At 33.1% G+C, this 22,295-nt stretch overlaps 1 protein-coding gene across 1 annotated transcript in view; it reads left to right on the top strand.

Annotated features, from left to right (window-relative positions):
- The window catches only part of LOC118198369 (uncharacterized), a 424,861-nt gene that overhangs the window by 336,214 nt on the left and 66,352 nt on the right, over nucleotides 1-22,295 (top strand). The window contains exons 8-10 of the mRNA XM_085807093.1: nucleotides 6,081-6,141; nucleotides 6,338-6,427; nucleotides 17,627-17,777. Of these exons, the coding sequence (XP_085663219.1) occupies nucleotides 6,081-6,141; nucleotides 6,338-6,427; nucleotides 17,627-17,777 (302 nt within the window). The remainder of the gene's footprint in view (nucleotides 1-6,080; nucleotides 6,142-6,337; nucleotides 6,428-17,626; nucleotides 17,778-22,295) is intronic.

Genomic DNA, 22,295 nt, shown 5'->3' on the forward strand with positions numbered 1-22,295 from the left:
TATCAGACCTGCAGATCTACCATTTTGTATTCTCATAAGCGTTTGAACGCTTAATACAATTTATTTCTGAAAGAAGTTTTTCGTAGTTTGTAATATCTCTATCTATTTGTAGGACAAAAATCGATCCGACAATACAACAGAAGCAAATTTATAAATTTTGCTAGGCACGGAGTTATTCGTATGTTTCATATTAAATGGAAAAAAGAATAAGAAATGGGGACGTTTTTAAAGAAGAAAATAAAATAACAAAAATTTGAATATCTAAAAGACAATTTTTTCTCCTTTTGTTTTAGAGGTACGCTTCTACAACAAAGTCACACAAATTTTTCGGAATATGCTCTTTTCCTTACGCATGTAAATCTTCGTCTATTTTAGAACAAAGCTAACTCAAGCCCTCTCAACATTCTTTCAACAATCTTTTGAAGCCTCAGGATTTGGTTTCTTCACCGTAACATTTCCCAGCATAGTTGTTTTACTATTCTCTTTCCTATGCAGACAAAGTCTCAGATTCTAAAGAATTTACCAGACCTCTCAAAGGATTTGAGTAACGAATCTAAATCCATATAATAAAAATCTTCAATAAAAAGCTCAGAGTTCTAGTTTAGTAATATATAGCCATACCGCTTCTTCCGTTCCAAGCATATTTGAGATAATTAAGCGGTTGAGTTGAAGAAACGGTGATTTGTGCATATCAGTTTTAAACTTAACAAAATGACTAATAACTAATCAAACTAGCAAAGTGACTAACTTTCAAAGGATTTGAGTAACGAATCTAAATCCACATAATAAAAATCTTCAATTAAAAGCTCAGAGTTCTAGTTTAGTAATATGTAGTCATACCGCTTCTTCCGTTCCAAGCATATTTAAGATAATTAAGCGGTTGAGTTGAAGAGACGGTGATTGTGCATATCAGTTTTAAACTTAACACAATGACTAATAACTAATCAAACTAGCAAAATGACTAACTTTCAAAGGATTTGAGTAACGAATCTAAATCCACATAATAAAAATCTTCAATAAAAAGCTCAGTGTTCTAGTTTAGTAATATATAGTAGTACATACCGCTTCTTCCGTTCCAAGCATATTTGAGGTAATTAAGCGGTTGAGTTGAATAGACGGCGATTTGTGCATATCAGTTTTAAACTTAACAAAATGACTAACAACTAATCCAATAATTAATACCTAAAATTAACGCTAATATTAAATTATTTAAGCAATTCTGAAATTAATTTTTAAATTTTTCCATAAAAATATTTTTATAGTTATGTTCTTGATTTAAATCTGAATTTTTACAAGCAATTTTTCTATAAGTGTTGATTTCATGTTGTACATCAACATTGCATTCTCAACATTTAAATTGCATTCTCAAGTTCGTAAAACTGCTGAACAGCACCTTTCATTTCATGAGCTTTTCTTAGAATCTACAGTGCTTTTTTTAAGACTAGGAAAGAAAAAACATACAGTGAAAATATTACTTATCTTTCATAAGTTTTTGTTCCTGTGTTAAGTTAGCGATAAATTCTTGTCCACTTTCAGACACTGAGGTTTTCTGATTTTGCCAATAACCAATGTTGTCTTCTTAATTGCTTCCTCTATATTGCTCGTTAATAACACAGTAACATATTTCTTCAGTTTCTTAAATAAGCTGCTGTTGCCTTTTGAAATAACAATGTATGTTGTTCTAATGTTCTGTAACAAAATCAGTTCCGTCTGTATTATAAATTTTGTGTGGACGGCATTCATTCAGCTGTCAAAGTAAAACATCTTTTATCTAAGCCACATAATGATCTGCCGCTAGCTCCTTAACCATGCACTCTACGATGAAGAATGTTTGTCAACCTGTGAGCCCCTCACACTTGACACAAAATTCTCTTCTATCATTTTATCGAAATCCCCAGCATTTATAGTTAAAGAAGTTCTAGAAACAGGAACATTCTTTTTTTAGTTTCGTACCTTGAAACCATTCCAGAACAGAAGTTTCAACGTCTCTGGATTTTCCGTCCACTTCGCCTTCCTTCATACGCAAACATTTGCATTTTTTATTAATTCTTCACCAGTTACTGTTCTCTGTTTAAGTAAATTGCACAGCGCTGTTTGGGAAATCACCAGTTTAAATTCAGGTTTTCTTTGGCTGCACATCGTGATCTTTACAAATTTTATCCTTTTCTTTCAGGGTTAAATTATTTCGCATAGGCTTGTTCCACAGGCTATAAATTAAGCGTACAACAATTTAAAATAAATGATTCTACCAGTGTATATTAAATCTAAAAGCTGACGTTTCTAATAAGCAAAAAGATTACACTTTGTCAGTTATGCCTACCTGTCACTTCATAAAAATTACTGGCATAACCAAGCTTTTATTTGCATCTTCGTCAGTCTTATGGTGACCCCTCTCTTTCCATCCTAAGACTGATAATATATCACAACGCTAAGAAGCATTTCGTGAACTTTTTTGAAACCTCCCTGTAACCATAATATAAGTGTCTTAACAAGAAGATTTTGAACGTGAAAACCTTATAATGAATAAAGATGTTAGAGTACCGTCTCCTTGATTTGGAGTGGTTTATTAGATTAAAGGCCACTAACGATTATCTGCCTAAGGCAAGGAATGCCTTCATGGAGGACTTTCCTAGGGAAAACCTGTTGGTATACACATCACACGTAGTGAAAATCCCGAAAACGCCCATGCAACCAATCCCATTTGCCTCTAACGGAACCATGTCGAACTACCAGAGTTCAGCGACTTTACCATTCGCCTGTCAAGAATCAACACACAACTGTCTCTCACAGTTACAAAGACCGGAAGAGAGGTTTATAAAATTCTGTTAAACTCATTTTATTAAAGCACTGCATACCTACATAAATAAGCCACGATCCGCAAATAAGTTAAATCGATGAACTATAAACAGCTTTGATAGGTACAAGTATATTTTGGTTCTAAAGATTAAGTCTTTCACCAATCTAAATGTATTGTAGCTGTGGATTTTCTGTGGATTTGTATATACACATGGTGGCCATATCTTGTATTGACATTTTACATAAAAATGCCTGAGGACAGTAATTATATTTTTTCACTTTAAATTATTCAGCACAAAATGACTATTTTATACTTTGAACACTTTTCAAAGCCTTCTGGATTTTAGAGCCAAAAAATTTTGTAAGGTCCTAGTATGTTGGAATTATTTTATTTCACTTGCCATCCTACCACACTTACTTTTTTATATAGCCTTCCACCAGAAACCTTTCGAGTAATAAATATTTTGAAACTGAAACTTTACGCACACTGCATAAATTTTTAGTTTCAAAATATTAATTACTCGAAAGTACTCGAAAATACATTGTGTTACAGATGCTTACGCAAATGCATGAGAGATTATTGTCAAAATCGCAGTCAAGTGTAATGAATTATCCCTTCTCTGATGATGCATGCCTTTTAATTTCCTTGTTGTATATTTTCAATATTTCTGCATTTATTTATTTGGTATTCACTCTTTGGTTTTATGCTTATTTTTGCATCCAGTGATGAATTATAGGGTTTCGCTTATTTTATCACTTAAAATAATACTTTTATGCTACTACTTCTTAATTTCTTTACCTCTATTAGCTTGCTTAAAAAGCAATTATTTAAAGTAAAATAACATGCCGAACAAATACTAATTTAGAAGTTAAACAACAAAAATCAGGGTTATATTTGCAAATTTTCACAACTAGTTTCAATGGCAGTCCTCAGCTGCCAAAGTGCAAAAGAAGGAGATAAGATAAGAATGGCTGAACAGGAGTTAAGCTACTGAAGCCATCTATTGATGAAATACAAAAAAACTAAAACGTAATTTAAAGGCTGAAGGTAAGGATAAATTGAATTCTAGTCGTTAACTAGACCAGAAAGATTTTTATGAATGTGAAATGCCTCTAGAAAATCCAGTTCTCCAATGGAAGATGTTTTTTGAATAATTTTGGCAGCAGAAAAATTGAAAGTGTGATTTTCGGACCAACAATGTTGCGCAACAGAAGACTTCTGTGTTTCCTTTTTTCTAACATATGTCTCATGTTCCTTGACGCGAAATTTTAAGGCTCTCTTAGTTTGGCCAATGTAAATTAAACCACACTGGCAAGGAATCCTATAAATACCCCAGGGATTCATATCCGGAATGGGCTCCTTAAGTATGGAACTCGGAATTTTATTGATAGGAGAACAAACAACCCAAACGTTAAATTTCTGTAACGTACGTGTAATTTTATAGCTAATTGATGGAAAGAAAGGACTGACAACAGAATTCTTATAATCTCCTAAAACAAGAGTGGGGCTTTTGGTGTATTGAGATGAGAATTTTTAAACTGCTTGGTTAATAATGTTGGCTGAAAAGCCCTTGTTAAAAGCTACTGCTTTTAAATAATTTTGCTTTTGATCAAGAGCCACTTTGGAAGAGCAAACTTGAAGTGCACTGAAAACGAAATCATAAAATGAAGTTTACTTTTGTTTAGCCGGATAACATGATTTGAAGTGTGGTGAAGCGATGAAGGTTTACGGTAAACTCTAGTAATGAAGTTGGATGTGTCTCGTGCGACCAAAATGTCGAGGAACGGAGAAGAATTGCATATCTCAAGTTCAAAAGTAAACTGAATAGCAGGATCACTGGATGATAATTTAGATACATAAATAATGCATGTATCAGCCAGGATGGGACTAAGAAAGCTATCCATGGATAAATATTTTACAGAAATTTAACGTTTGGGTCATTTGTTCTCCTATCAACAAAATTCTGAGTACATTAATACCTGCCCGTGTGGTTTAATGTACATTGGTCAAACTAAGAGCGCCTTAAAATTTCGCGTTAAGGAACATGACGCATATGTTAGGGGAAAGAAAACACGGAAGTCCTCTGTTGCCCAGCACTGTTGGTCCGAAAATCATACTTTCCATTTTTCTGCAGCCAAAATTATGGAAAACACATCTTCCATTGATGAATTAGATTTTATAGAGGCGTTTCACATGCAAAAATTCTTTCTGTTCTACTTAACAACCGTAATTCCAATCCACCTTTACCTTCAGCCTTTAAGGGAATTATGCTTCAGGTTTCTTGTTTCATCAATAAATAGCACCAGTAGCTTAACTCCTGTTCAGCCATTCTTAGCTTATCACTATATCTTATATCGTTTATCTGCACTTTGGCAGCTGAGGATGTTGGTTCGGTAAAACCATCGAAACTATTCCTTTTAAAATTTGCAAATATAACGCTGATTTTTGTTTTTTTTGACTTCTAAATTAAGCAATTATTTCTTAAATTTGTGCACACAATTTATTTTATTGTTTTAATGATTTACTTGACGTTACAAAAAAAAGGGAACAAATGCGTAGTTGCTCGTAATTGTATTTCAGAATTTCAAAATGTCAATTCCGCATTGTCAACTACGTCTCATTTTAGGCTATCATCAGGTATGGAGTAATCACTTTTCCATTGCATTTTATTTAATTATTACAATTCAGATATTTCATCTAATTTTTTTACAGATTTAGGTAATTTACATAAATTCTTCCTTAATATCCATCTTTGGTATAGGAACCTGATGGACAAGATTGTGAAGTAAATTAGATAAAAAAATAGATAATTGATACTCTGCAAAAGGAGTACATTAACTTTTCTCATTTACAATAGTCTAATATTCATTATAATAAATGTTTTCATTTATAAAGCAATTAAAGATTTTCGATTGGTTTATGAATAATAGATTAAATATAACATGTTTAAAGGCATTTGTCTTCTACTCAAACGAAATTTAAACTGGCGTGTGATGATACGAAAATTCTTTTTCGACTTCTAAAGGCCTTCCAACTAAGAATATAATAATTGTATATAAAGATCATTATTGGGCAGGAATGACGAGCATAGTGAAGTGCGTAAGTAAAGTCATGAATCATTTCTTTTAAAAGTAAAGGTTCATAAGAGAGACAATTAAGTAAAGTACCTCCTGCACCATAAAAAGCACCTGTTCTTTTATTTTATCTAATTTTTTTTATTTACGACGAAAGATGAATGATCTTTCCACTATGATTAAGTATTATACTTCGGTTGTTTTTCCAGGGTCCAGTCTCTTTTCATAACTCAGACAGGGTTGGTATCACAGCTTTCCATCAGAAACAAGGTAAGTTTGATTGTATCAAAATTAGGAAACTGATTGAAATTGCAAGCCTCTAAATGCACGTTTTTACCCAAAAAAATTAAAAATCTGTAAAAAATTAAATAATAAAGTGTTTTAAGTGCAGGTTAAAATTTAATAAGTATTATTTATAAATAAGAGTTTATAGTACTTTTGATGCATGTTAACTTTATATTTGCAGGCAATTCTCTCAAAATAGTGGCTATATATAATCCTGATGGATCTATACTAGACTTTCAATGTTCAGTATGCAATGACCTAGTGTGGCAAGGTAAGTTTAGTGTGTTACAGATGACATTAAAATTATTTTGAAGCAGAAGATTAATTATGATTAACTCTAACCGTAACTATACTATAATAGATTACTTCACTAAAATTCCCACTATTTCCTTAAAAATGCTTTCTATTAAGTTGAATAATAGAAATCCTATAAATAACAGCAATCCTAAAATTTCTATTTAAACTGCTCACAACGTAAGCGTTATGATTACTGAGTGCGTACATTAATGGTTCTAAGTATAAATTTTTAATGAAAAATTGTCAGATATATTTAATCACAGTGACATTTTAAGCATAAGTTCCCTTCTTAAAGAATAAAGAGTTTTAAACCTTGATACAAATAAAAGAATACACTGCTTTGCTTGAAACAATGTCAGTTCTTTGTGCTTCGCCCCAGTTCTTGGATTCATAAAGCTCGTCATATTTTCGATTTGATATCAAATGAAATTACACACAATTTCATTTAGGAGGTTTAAAGTATGAAAATTTTGCAAATTAACAAAGATGGTAATGAGTGATACAACTATGTGCATGTGAAGAGAATAAGTACTATTCTGACTTCATATAAGCTGCGTACCAAAGGGCATTTGTGAATTCTATATAAAATGTGTAACGGCATGTGTTTATAACTAAACAAATAGCACAAGGGGTATAAAACAGTTCTTTATTAAAATAAAGACTAGCAATTTATACAATATCATAGCAACTTAATTCAAAATTAATATCTCGGTATAATATTCCTCTTAATAATTCGTAACAATTTTATCAATTAAAATACAAGCATTATCTCTTGGTATTTTTACATTCTCTTTATAATAGCATTAATTCTTATAATCATAAAAAATAAAGGATTTCGTTTCAAAAAAAAAGTGCATTAGTCTTAACTGCTTATTTCACAAAACAGCTGAAGTACTTACGATTATTGAGTGCATACATAAATGATACTAACTATAAATTTTTAAAGAAAAATTATCAGATATATTTACTTTGAGTGAAAATTAATTTTTTAACCAAAAACGTGAACCGTTAGTTTATATTCAAAAGCGCTCGTTATTGGCTCTAGTTTTTTGTGCCCTCACCTTAATATTGAAGTTTCAGGTTTCCTTTATAAAATGACTTACTGTAATATTTTAGCTCTTCTTCTTAATTTAGGTACTGCAATATTTCGGTACTTCTTAATTTAGCATAGTGTAGCGACATCAGGATTCTTTTGGAAGCAGAAGATGTCATGAAAAAGGAGCTACGCCTTCCCTGGAATCGAACCACGGACATCTGGAATACGCGCTCAGCGTGCTGGAAGGCATGTTAAGAAGGCGGGAGAAGTACCTTATATATTCCCCCTTTTAAAGGGCGACTGATGTTTTTAGGGGGCCCAATCGCCAAATCCTGGGTGTGGAGAATCATCATTCACCAACCTTTTAGTTCGAGCGCCACTGTAGAAACGTTATTTTTAAGGCAGGAGTGATGAAAAATGAGCAACCGCCCTTGCCGCGAATTGAACCACGGACCTCTTGAATACGCGCCCAGCGTGCTGACCACTACGCTACGAAGGCATGCTAAGAAGGCGGGTTTGGTTTGGTTTATTAGATTACGGCAAAGCACTCGAGGGCTATGTGTCTTAAGGGAGGGATGCCTTCGTGGAGGACTTTTTAAGGGGAACTGGCTCGTATACGCATTACACATGGGAAAACCACGAAAACACCCATGCAGCCAGCCCGTTTGCGTTATTCGAGCCTCTGACCGAACTACCAGTGTTCAGCGACGTAACCGCTTGGCCGCTGGTGGGCCGCTAAGAAGACGGGAGAAATACCTTATAATAGTATAGGAGCAATATAATTCGTGAATTTACCGTTTCATGCTATTTTTGCATTCAAAGGCCGGCTAAATAACCTTTTGAAATTTCAAATGCTATGAATTTTGAGGACTATATACGTAGTGGATTACTTCAAATGTAAATTTACAGTGGAAAAAACTTCTTAATAGCAGTCCGGTGCTCCATAAAGCTATATCTTTAATTACATTTCCGTGAATAGGCTTTGAAATCGAAATTTTTTTTAACTTATAAACATTCTTTATCAGAACAATATTTTATTTTCACCCAATCGTAGAGGGAAAAAGAGAAACATAATACGAAATCTGAATCAAAACTAATAATATTAATTATGTAACAGAATGTTTGCTAAATTCTTTAACAGAACATGTAACGAGTTCTCAAGTTAAAGCACCTGCAATTAATTAAGGCACATTTAGAATTCTTCAAAAAAGACCTGTTATAGGCTTTGTTAATTTTTTCCTTCCTCTTTTGCTTTCTTTGCTGCCTATAAAATAGCTACTGAATTAATTGTTACTTTCGCAGAAAATGATTAGAAGCACTAGAAGTTTTAAATGGAGCTTAAAAGATTCATCGTGATATCGCCAAAAATTGAATCCAAGGTCTGGACGGGCTGGATTGATATGCTAGCCTCTGCAGCACAATAGCACATGACAGGTATACCTTTAATTTCTAGCATTTTCTTCTCCATACCTGAAGGATGAGAGATGGAACAGACAACCTCCAGTTGACCATTCCGAGCTGGTAACGAATTATCGTCTATTATTTTTAGATAAGGCCTCAGTGTAGACTGTAGAGAAAGTAGAATTTTGGAATGAAATTTCTTAAAATTTTTACTGTTCCTTTATCCAGGACTGGACTTGTATCAAAGAAAAAGAGGGCTCGCGCCCGAACCTCCGCATTCAATAGCTGATATAATTCTCCTGAAATATTTAAAATAGTTAAAATTTTATATATCTTTTAATTCTAAGTCTTAAAAATATATAAAAGTACAAATGTTTTACCTCCGCATTTTCGTTTTTCATGCCCTCCTTCAAAAATGAAATACTGAGCTGGGAAAATGTCTTGTACTCTCGTTGGTAATAGATATCTATACCTTATTGTGTATGTTTTCAGATAAAGCAGGGATCGCATGTTTCTCTTTTGTGGTAAAATAAACCTTCAGAAGAAAATATTTCTTCAGCGAAGGAAAAAAAACCAGAATTATTTGAGTCTTCAAGTTATTCACATACTTAAATATTAAACTAGAAAGCTATTTAATAGATTTGTTCTTTGTAATTTAACTAAATAATGTTTGTAACCAATAACAAAAAAGACCCAGATTTAAAATATATAAACTTATATTTTATCTAACACACATTAAACCAAAAACCATGAAAACAAAACGTTCAAAATGGGGAAATACATTTTTTAAATATCCTTTAATGAAACAAACGCAGAATTGTTGTGTCATAAATTTCGTAACATAATGCGCATCAGAGATACGTGCCATGTTGAGACAAATTAGATGAGAATGCCTGCTTGAGAGGTTTTCCTTCAGGCTTTCAGTTTTCTAAATCAATCGCTGTCCAACTGAGAATAAGCCTGAGTCTGATAGGCTTAGCACTACTCTACAAAAATATGCATAAAAGAATATCTTTATTTCCTTATACTGTATCGCGTAACGGAAACTTCTGAATTTCTTTTGAGATAAAACGTAAATAATCTGAGTATGGATGTACCCTGTCACCCACGAAAAACACCCTCCATGTTTTTATTATGTAGGTAAATTCATAGCAATATTAAAAAATAATAGCTTTAATTTCTAATCAAAAATAAGAGTTTTAATGTTCCAGCGTATTTAATTTAAAAAACAAACAGTCGACAAAATGTCTGAAAAATATGATTTAAGTGAAAATTCTACTTTGGAGTTACAACATCAAAATCAATGTAAAAAGGAAAGTTTAGTATGACACTATAAAATGTTTCTTTTGATGTTTGATACATATGTAAATATATAAAGTATCTTAGCAATTCACACTAACGTTACAAAGCCTTAAAGTTTGCAACGCAACAAACTTGTGTTTCCCGTAGATTTTAGTCAAGACTCGACCGATTTCGAGGGCAAATAGATAAAGGTCACTCTTCATCAGGAGTAAAGAAATCTAATTCGTCTCTGCATTCGCTACGTAGACGATACGTTAGCGCTTTTTGATGATAATAAAGAAGATTTTCTCCAGGTTTTATCTGTTATAAATTCGATTAATATAGGCATGCAGTTCACTTTTGAAATTGAATTTGAAATACTCTTCCCTCCCTTGATGCTCTTACAATCCGCAATGAATCTGATTTCAGCACTACTGTTTACCGTAAATTCTTTTCTGCTTGTTTGCTTTTCCATGTTAAATTATGTCACCCGGCTAAGCAAAAAAACGGCTTATTTTTACTACACTGCTTGCCACCCAAATTGCAACACCAAGAAAGACAAGAGATATCACAACAAAATTCATTTAGTAGATAACATGTTGACCAAGTATCAAGTGATTTAATTTATAGACTTCTGTGAAGTGTGGTTCCTTTCAGAATCAGTAGCCAGAGTAGCCGCCCCATTGTTGGAGATCACCACTGCCACACGCCTCGGCATTGATTCAAAGAGGCTTTGGATGTGTTCTTGGGGTACAACAGACCAAGCAGCTTTCACACGTTGCCAAAGTTGATCTGGTGTGGCAGCTTGAGATATAATCTGGGTCAATCGTTCAGCAACCATGGAACACATGTTTCCTATCGGCGAAATATCCGGACGGCGAGCCGGCCAGGGAAGCAATTCAATCTGGCGATTGATGAAGAACCTTTGGACAATGCGTGCCACGTGTGGTCGCACATTATCCTGTTGAAATATGGCTGTGGGCAAGCCCTGAAGGTAAGGAAGGACAAGTGGATCCAACACCTCGGAGATGTAGCGCTGGATGTTTAAAGTATCGGCAATGCGTATTAGAGGAGTGCGAGAGTGATATCCAATATCGCTCCATACCATAGTACCCGGTGCAGGACCAGTGTGGCGGTGCATAACGCAGCTGTTCAGCATCCTCTCTCCACGGTGTCTCCAGACTCGAATACGACCATCGTGGTGTTGCAGACAGAAGCGTGACTCGTCAGTAAAGATAATTTCATTCCATTCTGACGTCCACATCCTTCTTTCATTGCACCATTGGTGGCGGAGACGTCTGTGGTTCTGCGTCAAGGGTAGACGAAACCATGGACGTCTTGCGGACAGACCACTCTGCTGTAAATGGCGTCGGACGGTACGCGCAGACACTGGATGATGCGGTAGAGACTGAATGTGCTGTGCTATGGTTCGTAATGTGACTGAGCGATCCGTCACTGCCATGCACACGATGTTCCTGTCATCATGTGAGGTGGGGCACTGAGGTGGATGCGATCGAACACGTTTTTCCGTCGTACCCTCCTGCATCCAACGGTCACATATCCGCATTACAGTTGTTTGGTTTCGTCCAACACCACTACCGATTTTCCTGAAAGATAATCCGCACTCTCGGTAGGCCACTATTCTTCCTCTGTCGAACTCGGATACTTGATCAAACGATTATCGCTGTTTACTACGAGAAATAATTAATCGTGGTGTTTTCTTAAACACAAGAAAAACACAATTGACGAACTTGAAATCGTCGAAAACTCCAAGCATTAAATAGCGCTTTGAAGTGGTGCCACATGTGCGTCTGCGATGAAATTCTAATAATTCGCATATCTCACCTCCGCTAATGCATGTTGTAAATTTTATGTCATTTGCATGCTTCCTTCAGGGTGTTACATTTACGGTGGCCAGCAGTGTTATTATGCATTTAGCGTTGTCAGTGTTTTTCTCAGAACCTTTACTTGTTAATAAGCTCAATTATTTGACATCATTTGCCACTGACCGAGGATTTTTCTCCTGTGGTCATTGATAAAACCTTTAAAAAATGTTAATCTTGCCATCAAAGAAGACATTCCGCTGTTTGAAATAACATTAATACCTTTATCGTGTTTCCATTTCATCCTTCTGTCAGTTACACAATTGCACGGATTCTTCAGAAGCTAAGTTTTCAAGCCATTTTCTCACCTATAAATAAAATCCATGGTTCGATTCTTAAAGATTCCATTTCTGACTTTATTCCTGGGTAATTTATAGCGCTATCTTGTGAGTGTGGTATATCGGCCAAGTTAAAAGAGCGTTTAAAAGAGCGCTAATTTTCGTATCAAGGACCAAGAATCTTATGTCCGAAAAGGCGAAATAAAGAAGTCTTTGCCAGCTAATCATAGTTGTAAATTTAATTATAATTTTGACTTTAGGTTTGCAAAAGTTATTCAAAAAGTTTCTTCCAATGGTGAGTTGGATTTTTTTAAGCTTTTCACTTTCACAAATTTATCTTCTTTAACTAATGACTTTATTTCCAATTCTGTCCTTCCTAACGCTTTTAAAATTATATTAACTTAATTAACAGTTAACAATTTTCGTTTCTATTTTTTCCGACAGATGGCGCTACCTCCTCGAAAGCTTTGCTTTTTTTGCATATAAATACAACTGTGGCTTTCTCATCATTTCAGATTTCTTCTCTCCTGATGAAGAGGGACCAGTAGGTTTTGTCCTCGAAATCGATAAAGTCTTGACTAAAATCTACACCAAACACAGTGTTTTTGCTTTCTACAGACTACTTTTAATACAGTCTAAGACTCTAATACGGTCTTAGACTGTATTAAAAGTACTGAAAAAAATAAGCCAAAGAACTTTGATTATTCGCTCTCAAGGAATCTTGGAAGCAACGATTTTCCAAGATTCTAAAAGTTGTTAAAGAACAACCTAATTAAAACAAGAAGGGAGCTATTAGCATTGCATTTTATGTGTCAACTGAGTTTAGAATTACGAATTCTATAAACAATTATATTGTTATAACTCTATAATTAATTGACCAACTGATTCATAATTCTATAAGCAAATGAAAGTAGAATTGTGGATTTTTTAATCAACTGGCCAGTTTTTCTTTGAACTGTTAAAAATTTTATTAAGAGCCAATGAATTATTCTAGAAATTCGTTGTCGAGAAAATGAATGTCTGGGATCAATATTTTCTTTCTGGCTTTCACTCTAACTATTAATTGTTGGTCAATAGCTGAAATATTATGTAACATTTTAATGTGTCATTTTATAAAAGGATAATTCAGAATTGTTCACTTAAATATTAGAATTGCCAGGATGTTTAGTTGTGTCTCCTGCAATAACGTATAAAAGTACTGAGAAGGAAAATGAAACCCTATTCATTAACGGAAAAAAAATTATAAATATCTTGCTAGATAGGACACTTAAGTGGCTACAATCTGTAAGAATAATTTATCCACAAGATCAAATAAACAACTCATCAAACATTGACTATGATAATAAAAATATAATAATAGTTTATAAACATTAGATATAAGATTCATATATGGCCTGTGATAATAAAAATAACATAATAGCTTATAACTATAAATATAAAACTCAAGTACGGCAAAGCATAAATCTAAAAATCCAGTGAGTGTCGAAAAAGTTGGAAATACATTCGTATGATAAACATGCAGGAACGGATATAACCTAAAATTAGTTTTGAAGGAGATAAGGAGAGATGCTTTGACTGATAACAGAAGAAAAAAGTAGGGTTAGATTTTATTACCATGACTAGCACATTTGAAGGAAGATAAACATAATAATCTGTTATTTTACTTTAAAAATAAATCATAAGGAAACTTCTTTATCGTGAGTGTGTATGCACCTCTAGCTTTGCGTGAGTGATGAGATATAGCTATCTGCCTCAACGGAAAAGGTATTAATAGTGTTAGTAATCCAAAATTAAGTCCTACAAGTCATTAGTTATCAACTAGTTTATTATGAATGAGAATAATCAGTTAATAAAACCTAAGCTCAAAATATATTAAACTGTAGCCTATCTCAAATTCAATGTGAGAGTTTTAATCATTATAACAATAAAATATTTTATTACTCGTCTGTTCATTTTCATTTAGGAAGAACAGGATATTGTTTCAAAGCTGTTCCTTGAAACTGTGGAAAAACTAGGTGAAAAACTGTCACAGGTGAAGTCAAATGTACAACAAACCCTTGAATGTTGATTTATCATTCAAATGAAAACGATTACCTGCGATTACTCTCATACAGGAATCAGGAAGATTTATTCCTGATCCCTGAGCTACTTAATTGTATTCATACTGTAAGAATACAGTTTCAAATTTTTTAGACACCTGCCGATTTTTAGTACAAAATATTTTAGCTATTTTGGCTTATATTGTAAGATATTTATTCCATCCTTACTGTGTACCTTCGTGGTGTAATTGAAAGCACATCTAGCAAATAGTCAGACGGTCCGGAGTTCTAATACCGGAGAGTGTACTGGGCTCTTCTTTGATACTATAGCTTCTAAATATTGTAAATGGACTCAGCAGTGGCACCCAAACTAAACTTCAGTGTAATTCTTTATCCCTAGGACATGAAACTGAGTCAATCCTCCCCGTCCCCTTTAAGTGGGGCCGAATATATGGTATTTTCTCCCTCTTATCTCGGGACTTCGTGGTGTAATAGAAAGACCATCTGGATAATAGCTGGGAAGTCCGGAGTTGGAATTCCAACGGAGGCAATGCAGGCTTTTCTACTTCCCAAGCTTTTAAAAACTGTAAATTTTCTTTACAGTTTTACAAAGTTTTTGCAACAGCTATGTCAATAACTAGAAACATAAAGTCCTAGAATTAATTTTCGTGCTACATTTCATTCAAACATTTCTTAAATTAATTGTGCATATCAGTCTTTACGTTAACTGTTAAACGAAACTGTTGAAGTGATTTTAAAGCATATAATTCTCATTTATGACAACAACAAAAGGTTAAAGAAATCAAAAGACCTTTCACTGTTACGATAAATACATGATTTATATATTAATTTTTCTGTTGCAATAAATAGATAAGCTTTGCTAATAGTGTGCTTGAACATTTTGGATGCGTATAATTACTTTGTGATGTATTTGTCTTAGAAATTCTGTTGTCAGTCTGGATGAATTCTACGATGGTTAATTTTATTGAAATATCTTAGAAATACGATGATATTAAGCTCAAGAAAAACTTCAGATACTGGAACAACCAAAGTAAATGACTAAGAAAGAAAAATTGAGAAAAAAGAAGCATCATGTTCACCCAGTAATTTAATAAGCGAAATTTACGATTTCTTATTTCTAGAAAATCTATTGCTCTAAATGTCTGTTTTTCTTCCAAAGCACGTAGGATCCCTAGAAGAGCTGCATGAGAGGATTTCATAAATCTCTAGTGAGCAGACCCACATATGCTTAAGGATTAAGAAGCGTTGAACGAGCTGTCAAAGCTCTGGAAATGATACCGCTTTATATTTTCTTCTATATTGTATTTAGCGATTTACTATTAGAAAAGAAATTTTTGCTTTAGTATGGAAGAAGTATATCCCACGAGATCAAAATATCATTTTATAAAAGGATGAATCAAATCCAAATACCGGAGCTGATCGTTACTTTAAAAAAAATGAAATTGTAGCCTCATACTCGTAAATCACATCAAAAATGAGTACCGTTATGATATTTTAAACTATCGTGAGATCTTCCACTCATAGATATCTTTTTAATTAACTTGTTCAGATGGGATAATCTACGAAAATATTTTGAATAAGGAATGTAAATTCTCGGTATTGAGCTTCATCTCAACAAAACCAAAGAAAACTGTCATATCTTCTTCATTAAGTACTATGCTATGTTAGTCAATTCAGGCAAATCTTGAATCAAAGTAGCTAATAAGTCGGGCAGCAACCTTATGCCAAGTAATATACATAAGACATAAATCTAATACTATTTCATAATTTCGGTATCCGATATAATAACTTTATGAATGTTTGAATATTATACCCATTTTAGTAAATCCAAATTTAAAATAACTTAAATGTTAACTAAGTGGTAATAAAAAAACAAGTAATTTCTTTCTTTTTCTTTAAATTTCAAGTCTGAATCCCATTTAGCATTCCTTTTTATCTCTTTCACCAGTTTTCTACGTCTTGTCATAATATATCTACAAAACCATTCTAAGCAATTTATATGTTTAATTTACTTTTAAATTATGTGTAAGTGAAGTGTTTAATCTGATAAAATTTCGGTTCAGTTTTATTTAGAATAAAAATAGAAAAGAAATAAAGAATGGAAATGAAGAATTTTGTCTAGAGAAGAAGAATCAGTAAACATACGCACAAATACAGAAACTAAAGCAATATATTGAGATTTAAATTGTTGGTGTAAAACTCTTCTGCGTACTGAAGAGTCAAATATATATAGTTGTTTCATTTATCGGAAATTGAGGGTTTGAATTATTACGATGCAAGTTATGTTTGATAACGTTATATCTTAGCTTAGATTTGGTTCTTATCTTTATGTTTTTAAGCTGTTAAAAGAGCTTAGAAAAAAACTTAAGAAAAATATCATTTTTATGATTTGTTAAAATTCTAGTCAAGTGACTTGCTTATTTTATATCTGAGAATACAGAGCCATGAAACACGAAATAGTAAAAATGCTATAATTATACCAGTTTCGGTAACTTGTTTTATCATTTATCCCTGTTTTATTACATCTTAGCACTAGACACCCACCTAGAAAATCTAGTGTACTTTAGAAATTTAGCACGTCTAGTGTTTTGAGTGAATTTTGTAACAGAATAATAATAAAAACCACTGCGAATCGAAAATTTTCTCCTCAATGGCCGGTTAACATAGTCTTTCTAAAATCTGAAAGCTATCATGTAAACCACTAACAAATAACACGTACTTAAATTTTTACAATTATTTATACCCATCAGAAAACACATAAAATACTAGATAAAGCCCATCTAAAGAATTTTCTTTTGTAAATATGAGAACTCGTTACTTTATGCAAAGACTATTATTAGTTCTTTATCCTGTTACTGAACAAATTCCCATTTTATAATTAATCAGTTTCATTAAAGTGTTTATTAAATACGTAAATTGGAGCAGGTTAATTGTTTAAACTTATCACATTGTCTTTTAAATTTTGTCCTAGTTAGGCATTAAAGGTAAATCACAACTCTGAAATTACTTTATTATTCAAAATGCGTTTATTAATATTGCAGTTACAAAATAAAATTTGAAATCATAAACATACCTAACAAAATAGTAGCTTTTAAATTAAATTATTTACTTCATTTTCAAATTTATGGTATTTTTCTCTTAATTTAATAACATTTCCAGTTTTATACCGAATGTTTTCTTTAATACTAATCCTTTCTTTTGCTACTTCGCTTTAATATTGTTCACCGTTTTCAGGAGGGAGTCCTCCAATATCAAGCCGGGATATAATTATCAGAATAGCTATTCTGGATCGTCGAGTTTTCATCTGTGTGACTGCACTTGCCGTTCTCGGAGTTAGCCTGGCTCTAATCTTCTTATCTTTCAATTTATATTATCGTAAATTCAAGTAAGGATACATTATGAATATTTAATCCAATATTGTGTTCAATTACTGTAATCTTGTCGTTATTAGTCAATAATTTCTATCAGTTGACAAATACTGAGTTTTTTTATAATCAAATATTGTACTGAAAAACAAGCAAAGCGGTAATAGTTTGCAAATTATTCTAACAGAATTTTTACTTTAAAATAATCGAAAAGCAGTTCATTGCATTGCAAAAGTTAGTAAATAAAAAGATGAAAGTATTGCTGACTGGAGTTATGTTAGAACTAATCCAAGATTATCGCAGCGTTGTTGTTACGATAAACACAGTAAAAGTTATATAAGATTCCTCTATACCTTTACTGCATATATATATGTGCGTATGTGTGTATGTAAGATATAACAAAGTACGATGGCTACTTTAAAAATAATTAGCGACCTCAAAATTAACTATTATAGATATGGTACTCTCCCCTAAATCCATCTGTTCTCCCAAATTCGAGATTTTTCTATGTTATATAACATTGCTTGAAAAAGGAAAGTAAAACCCAAAATTAACCAATCATATCTTCTCTCTACAATTACATCTACTTCTGCATAGATAACGCTCGCAAGAAATTACGTCATTCTTTTCCTAGCTCCTGCCACGCTATCAACCCTTTGCTACTCTCCCTGTCTTTCTCTTATTCTAAACTGAAGTCGTATCCCCGTTAATCTGTGTATACAAGAAATTATTGTGAGTGCATATGCTCTAGAAATATTTTATCTACTAAGAAAATTATAGAAATTAAGAAGATTGGTGATTTGGAAAACCCCAATTTCGTTATCTTTGTCAATACGCATCCCCCCCCGGGGTCGACGTAGAGAATTCTGCGAAGCTACTGGCTAGGATCTGTACCTAGGCAGTCTCGGCCACGGGGGTATAAAATTTATGAACTTGGTGGTTCTGAAGGCTCTGGGAAAGGTCACTCATTGGCCGGCCTCGGAGTCTGGCATGTCCTAGCGCGGCGTGGTGCTAGTAACCCGGGGGAAAACCCCCGGGCATCTGCAATGCAGCAAATTCATTTCTGGATAAATCCATACATATGACTTAATAACCCTGATGATGTAACTAATGGGGAACCTAAACCGAAACTCTGACGTAGCTAATTCAAAACTTGAACTCAAAATTTTGAAAACTAAAACCTTTCTCCTGGTAAGATTCCATACTGGATAACTGCGTACTTTTGCTTCTATTATTATTATCGCTAAACCACTGCTTCTCTGCTCTCTTCTTATCGCATCCGTATCAGAAATGTAAATGTTTCTGAAAAGGCCCGATTAGAGTGCCAAGCAAATTTTGGCCGCAAATGTTTATTGGAATGTAGATGAATATTTTATCCATCTCGACTGCCAAGTTTACTGTTCATTGCGGACTAAACATTCTTTGTACTACGCCATCAACATTGCTACGTCTTTACAGATTATACAAGTATATATATATATATATATATATATATATATATATATATATATATATATATATATATATATATATACATATTAAAATTATTTTTCTTGATATATGATAAAAGTAAGTAAAAATTAATCAAATTAGTGCAAAAATACAACTTATTAAAACTACTTTCCTGCATCAATTTTATTACTGTGTAAATATTTCTTGTCGAATGGGAATAAAACACAAGAAACCGAGGCTTAACGGCATTGTTAAAATTTTCCGTCTCAAATCATTATCTATAAGTATGTTAAACTGAATTGATTTTCAGTCAAAGCTAAGTTCGGCAAATCCCAGCAGAGTATGGTAATTATGTAACTGACAGCTCAATATGGATCCAGCAGAGATGAGGTGAAAGTTTTCTCTTCCTCCCGTCCCTCTGGGAGGAGATGTCTTTCTATGTTTGATGTTTTAGTACTTTCGCCTTTGATATTTCTTAAGTTTCTAGAATCTGTTTACGTCGAGCTGATATATGTATGAACAAATGCATCATGGATTAAAACTTCTAATCTAATGAAATGTAGAATCGAGAATTAATTGAATTTTCACTTCATTTGTTCAATTAATAGCACATGTTTATTCAATCCCACACCTACAATACGTGATTCAAAGCAATTCATGCTTCGCGTATTTTAGAATTGCTCGTTATTTGTCTAAAGAGCACTTACAAGAATGAAGAATTTTGTTAAACCTGATCTCACACTGTATAAGATAATGACGTTTCAATTTATTATATCAATATTGAATCTCTTTGAGAACTTTCTGTTTTCTCTTCTTTCTTGTTCAATGCAGAATATATTATGCTCTGCTCGTTCTAACATTTCTAAAGTTTGTAGAGCACTATGGAAAAATTTATATCTAATAAAAGCCGAATTCTTATCAATTAGACTGCAACCGCAAGTGATACTTAACTGTATTAATGAGTCTGACATTATGATTTTTCTGCATTCGAGCAGTTAGACTTCTCTTTAGAGAGTTCAGAGAATATGTCTCTTTTCTAAATTCCTATACGGTTTTGAAGATCAGGAGAAAGAGAGTTACATTCACATATACGTTTTAAATAAATGTAATTTCAGATTTACTAGCAGGAGTTATCATTTTATTTCTTGATATTTTGTTACAGGTATTATTGCTTCTTTTAAACTATTACCTCGTTTTTATTTTGCATTCTAAACTATTATCTCCTTCTTATTCTCTTCTAACTATTACCTCTTCTTTATTATTTATTCTATAAACTCTATAGTGTGGCTTCTAGTAACTTGGCGGTTTATCATCTGTAGCTATTCTATGAGTTGCTAGTCTCATGGCCTTAGCACACAATTCTGTAATGATGACTAAAATATCATTAATTAATTTTCCTATTACAGTTTCATTTTACACTTTGACTACTAACGGGGCATATATGTACCAATAAAAGTTTAAAAATTACTGCTGGGTTAAAAAGCACTTAGAATCTTCTCAATGTTGGAGATAATCTTCCATTAGTTGGAAAATCAAGACGCCGCTCTGCTTGTTGTACACAAATGAACATAGAGCAAAAAACAAATATGAGTTGCCAATGTGTAATGTTGTGTTATTCAAATAATGCATTTTACCCTGTACCATAGGATGTAAATCTATTTCATATAATAAAGTTTTCCAGAATAATATATTTGCTTATAGTAAGTCGATCGCTGCGTGTGGGACATATGTATCCTACTATTAACTACGTCTGGGACATATATGTCCCAGCCTTTGGCTTGAAATCCGTTCATCAAAAAACTTCCAAGGGCGAAATTTACCTTATTTATGACGTATTTTGTTCACTTGGGTTGAAAATGGGGTTACAAAAGATCCATTGTCAAGGGGTTAAGAGTTCCAGATTTGTCTACGCATATAATTGTGCTTGCTTATCTGCTTCATTCACACTTAAAACAATTTCATTTCTTTCTTAAAATTACTTTGGGAGTCTAATGCTAAAAATTAAAACCTAATTGGAAATTAGCTAGAAGTTCGTCCACCACCATAAACAAATTTCTGATAATTCCAAATTCTTCGCCTTTAAAATACTATTGAAAACGTCATAAATATGTGTGTGTACCTATCACCTTTATTCCACTTATATAATCTTCAGCCACCTAAAGTTCTGCAAGGAATTTTTACTGACAGTAGACACTGGCCCAGTGTAGTCGTAGAAAACCTGTTTAAACTAACTTGTTAGTGGGGCAACTCTTTTAAATTTATTAAAGCAATTAGTACTACAGCAGCCTACATAACACATTTCCCTTTCCTTGTTTGTCTTTATTTTTTCTCCAAAGGTTTTCCAATTCCAACCTATTTCTTCACTCTTCTAAATTTAAATTATTAGAATTTATAAAAAAATCCTTTCGAAATGCTGCTGTTAGTGCTACTGAAAATTAGTCATGGAGGGTTCTATTAAACGTCGGTTCTCCTCGTGCTACTGCTGTGGCTGAGTTTAGACTATTGACTGGATATGACTGCCTTGGTGCTCATTTGTTTTGTTTTAATCTGACTGCCTCGCCTTTATGTGCTTTGCGTGATTCTGGACAAGTCATGGACGCTGCTCATCTGGACGTGTGCTCTGTACTTAAGAGTTTGGACTGTATTGTAAAGAAGTATTGTAGAGCTCGTTGCCTAGTGACCTTATTGTCATTGGCCAGGCATTTGATAAATGTTTGTCTTTTTTTGCCGTTCTGAATACTTCATCTGCTTTATTTCCTGGTCAAAGATGATTTTTTTTCAATGTTCCAAAAATCGCTATTGATCAGAGAACATTTATGATAATTTTTATGTACTTGTGCACTGATTGCAAAAATGAAATCAGAATTTTTCTATCACCCACACACTTTATTATTTATTCATTTATTTTGGTAATATGAAATGACTTTTCCTCATAATCAGCGGTACTGAAACTTTAATCATATAATAACTCTAATACCGTGAGTGATAAAAACGTTTTGTAAGCAGATCTGGAAAATCAGGGGGAAAATGTTTATACAAATTGCTTTTGTTTTTCCCATTTTTATTAGTAAAATGTTAAGTTTTCA

The sequence above is a fragment of the Stegodyphus dumicola genome, chromosome X1 (genome assembly GCF_044657685.1).
Source record: "Stegodyphus dumicola isolate Sdum_Otavi_A_Nest chromosome X1, ASM4465768v1".
Taxonomy (NCBI): Eukaryota; Metazoa; Arthropoda; class Arachnida; order Araneae; family Eresidae; genus Stegodyphus; species Stegodyphus dumicola.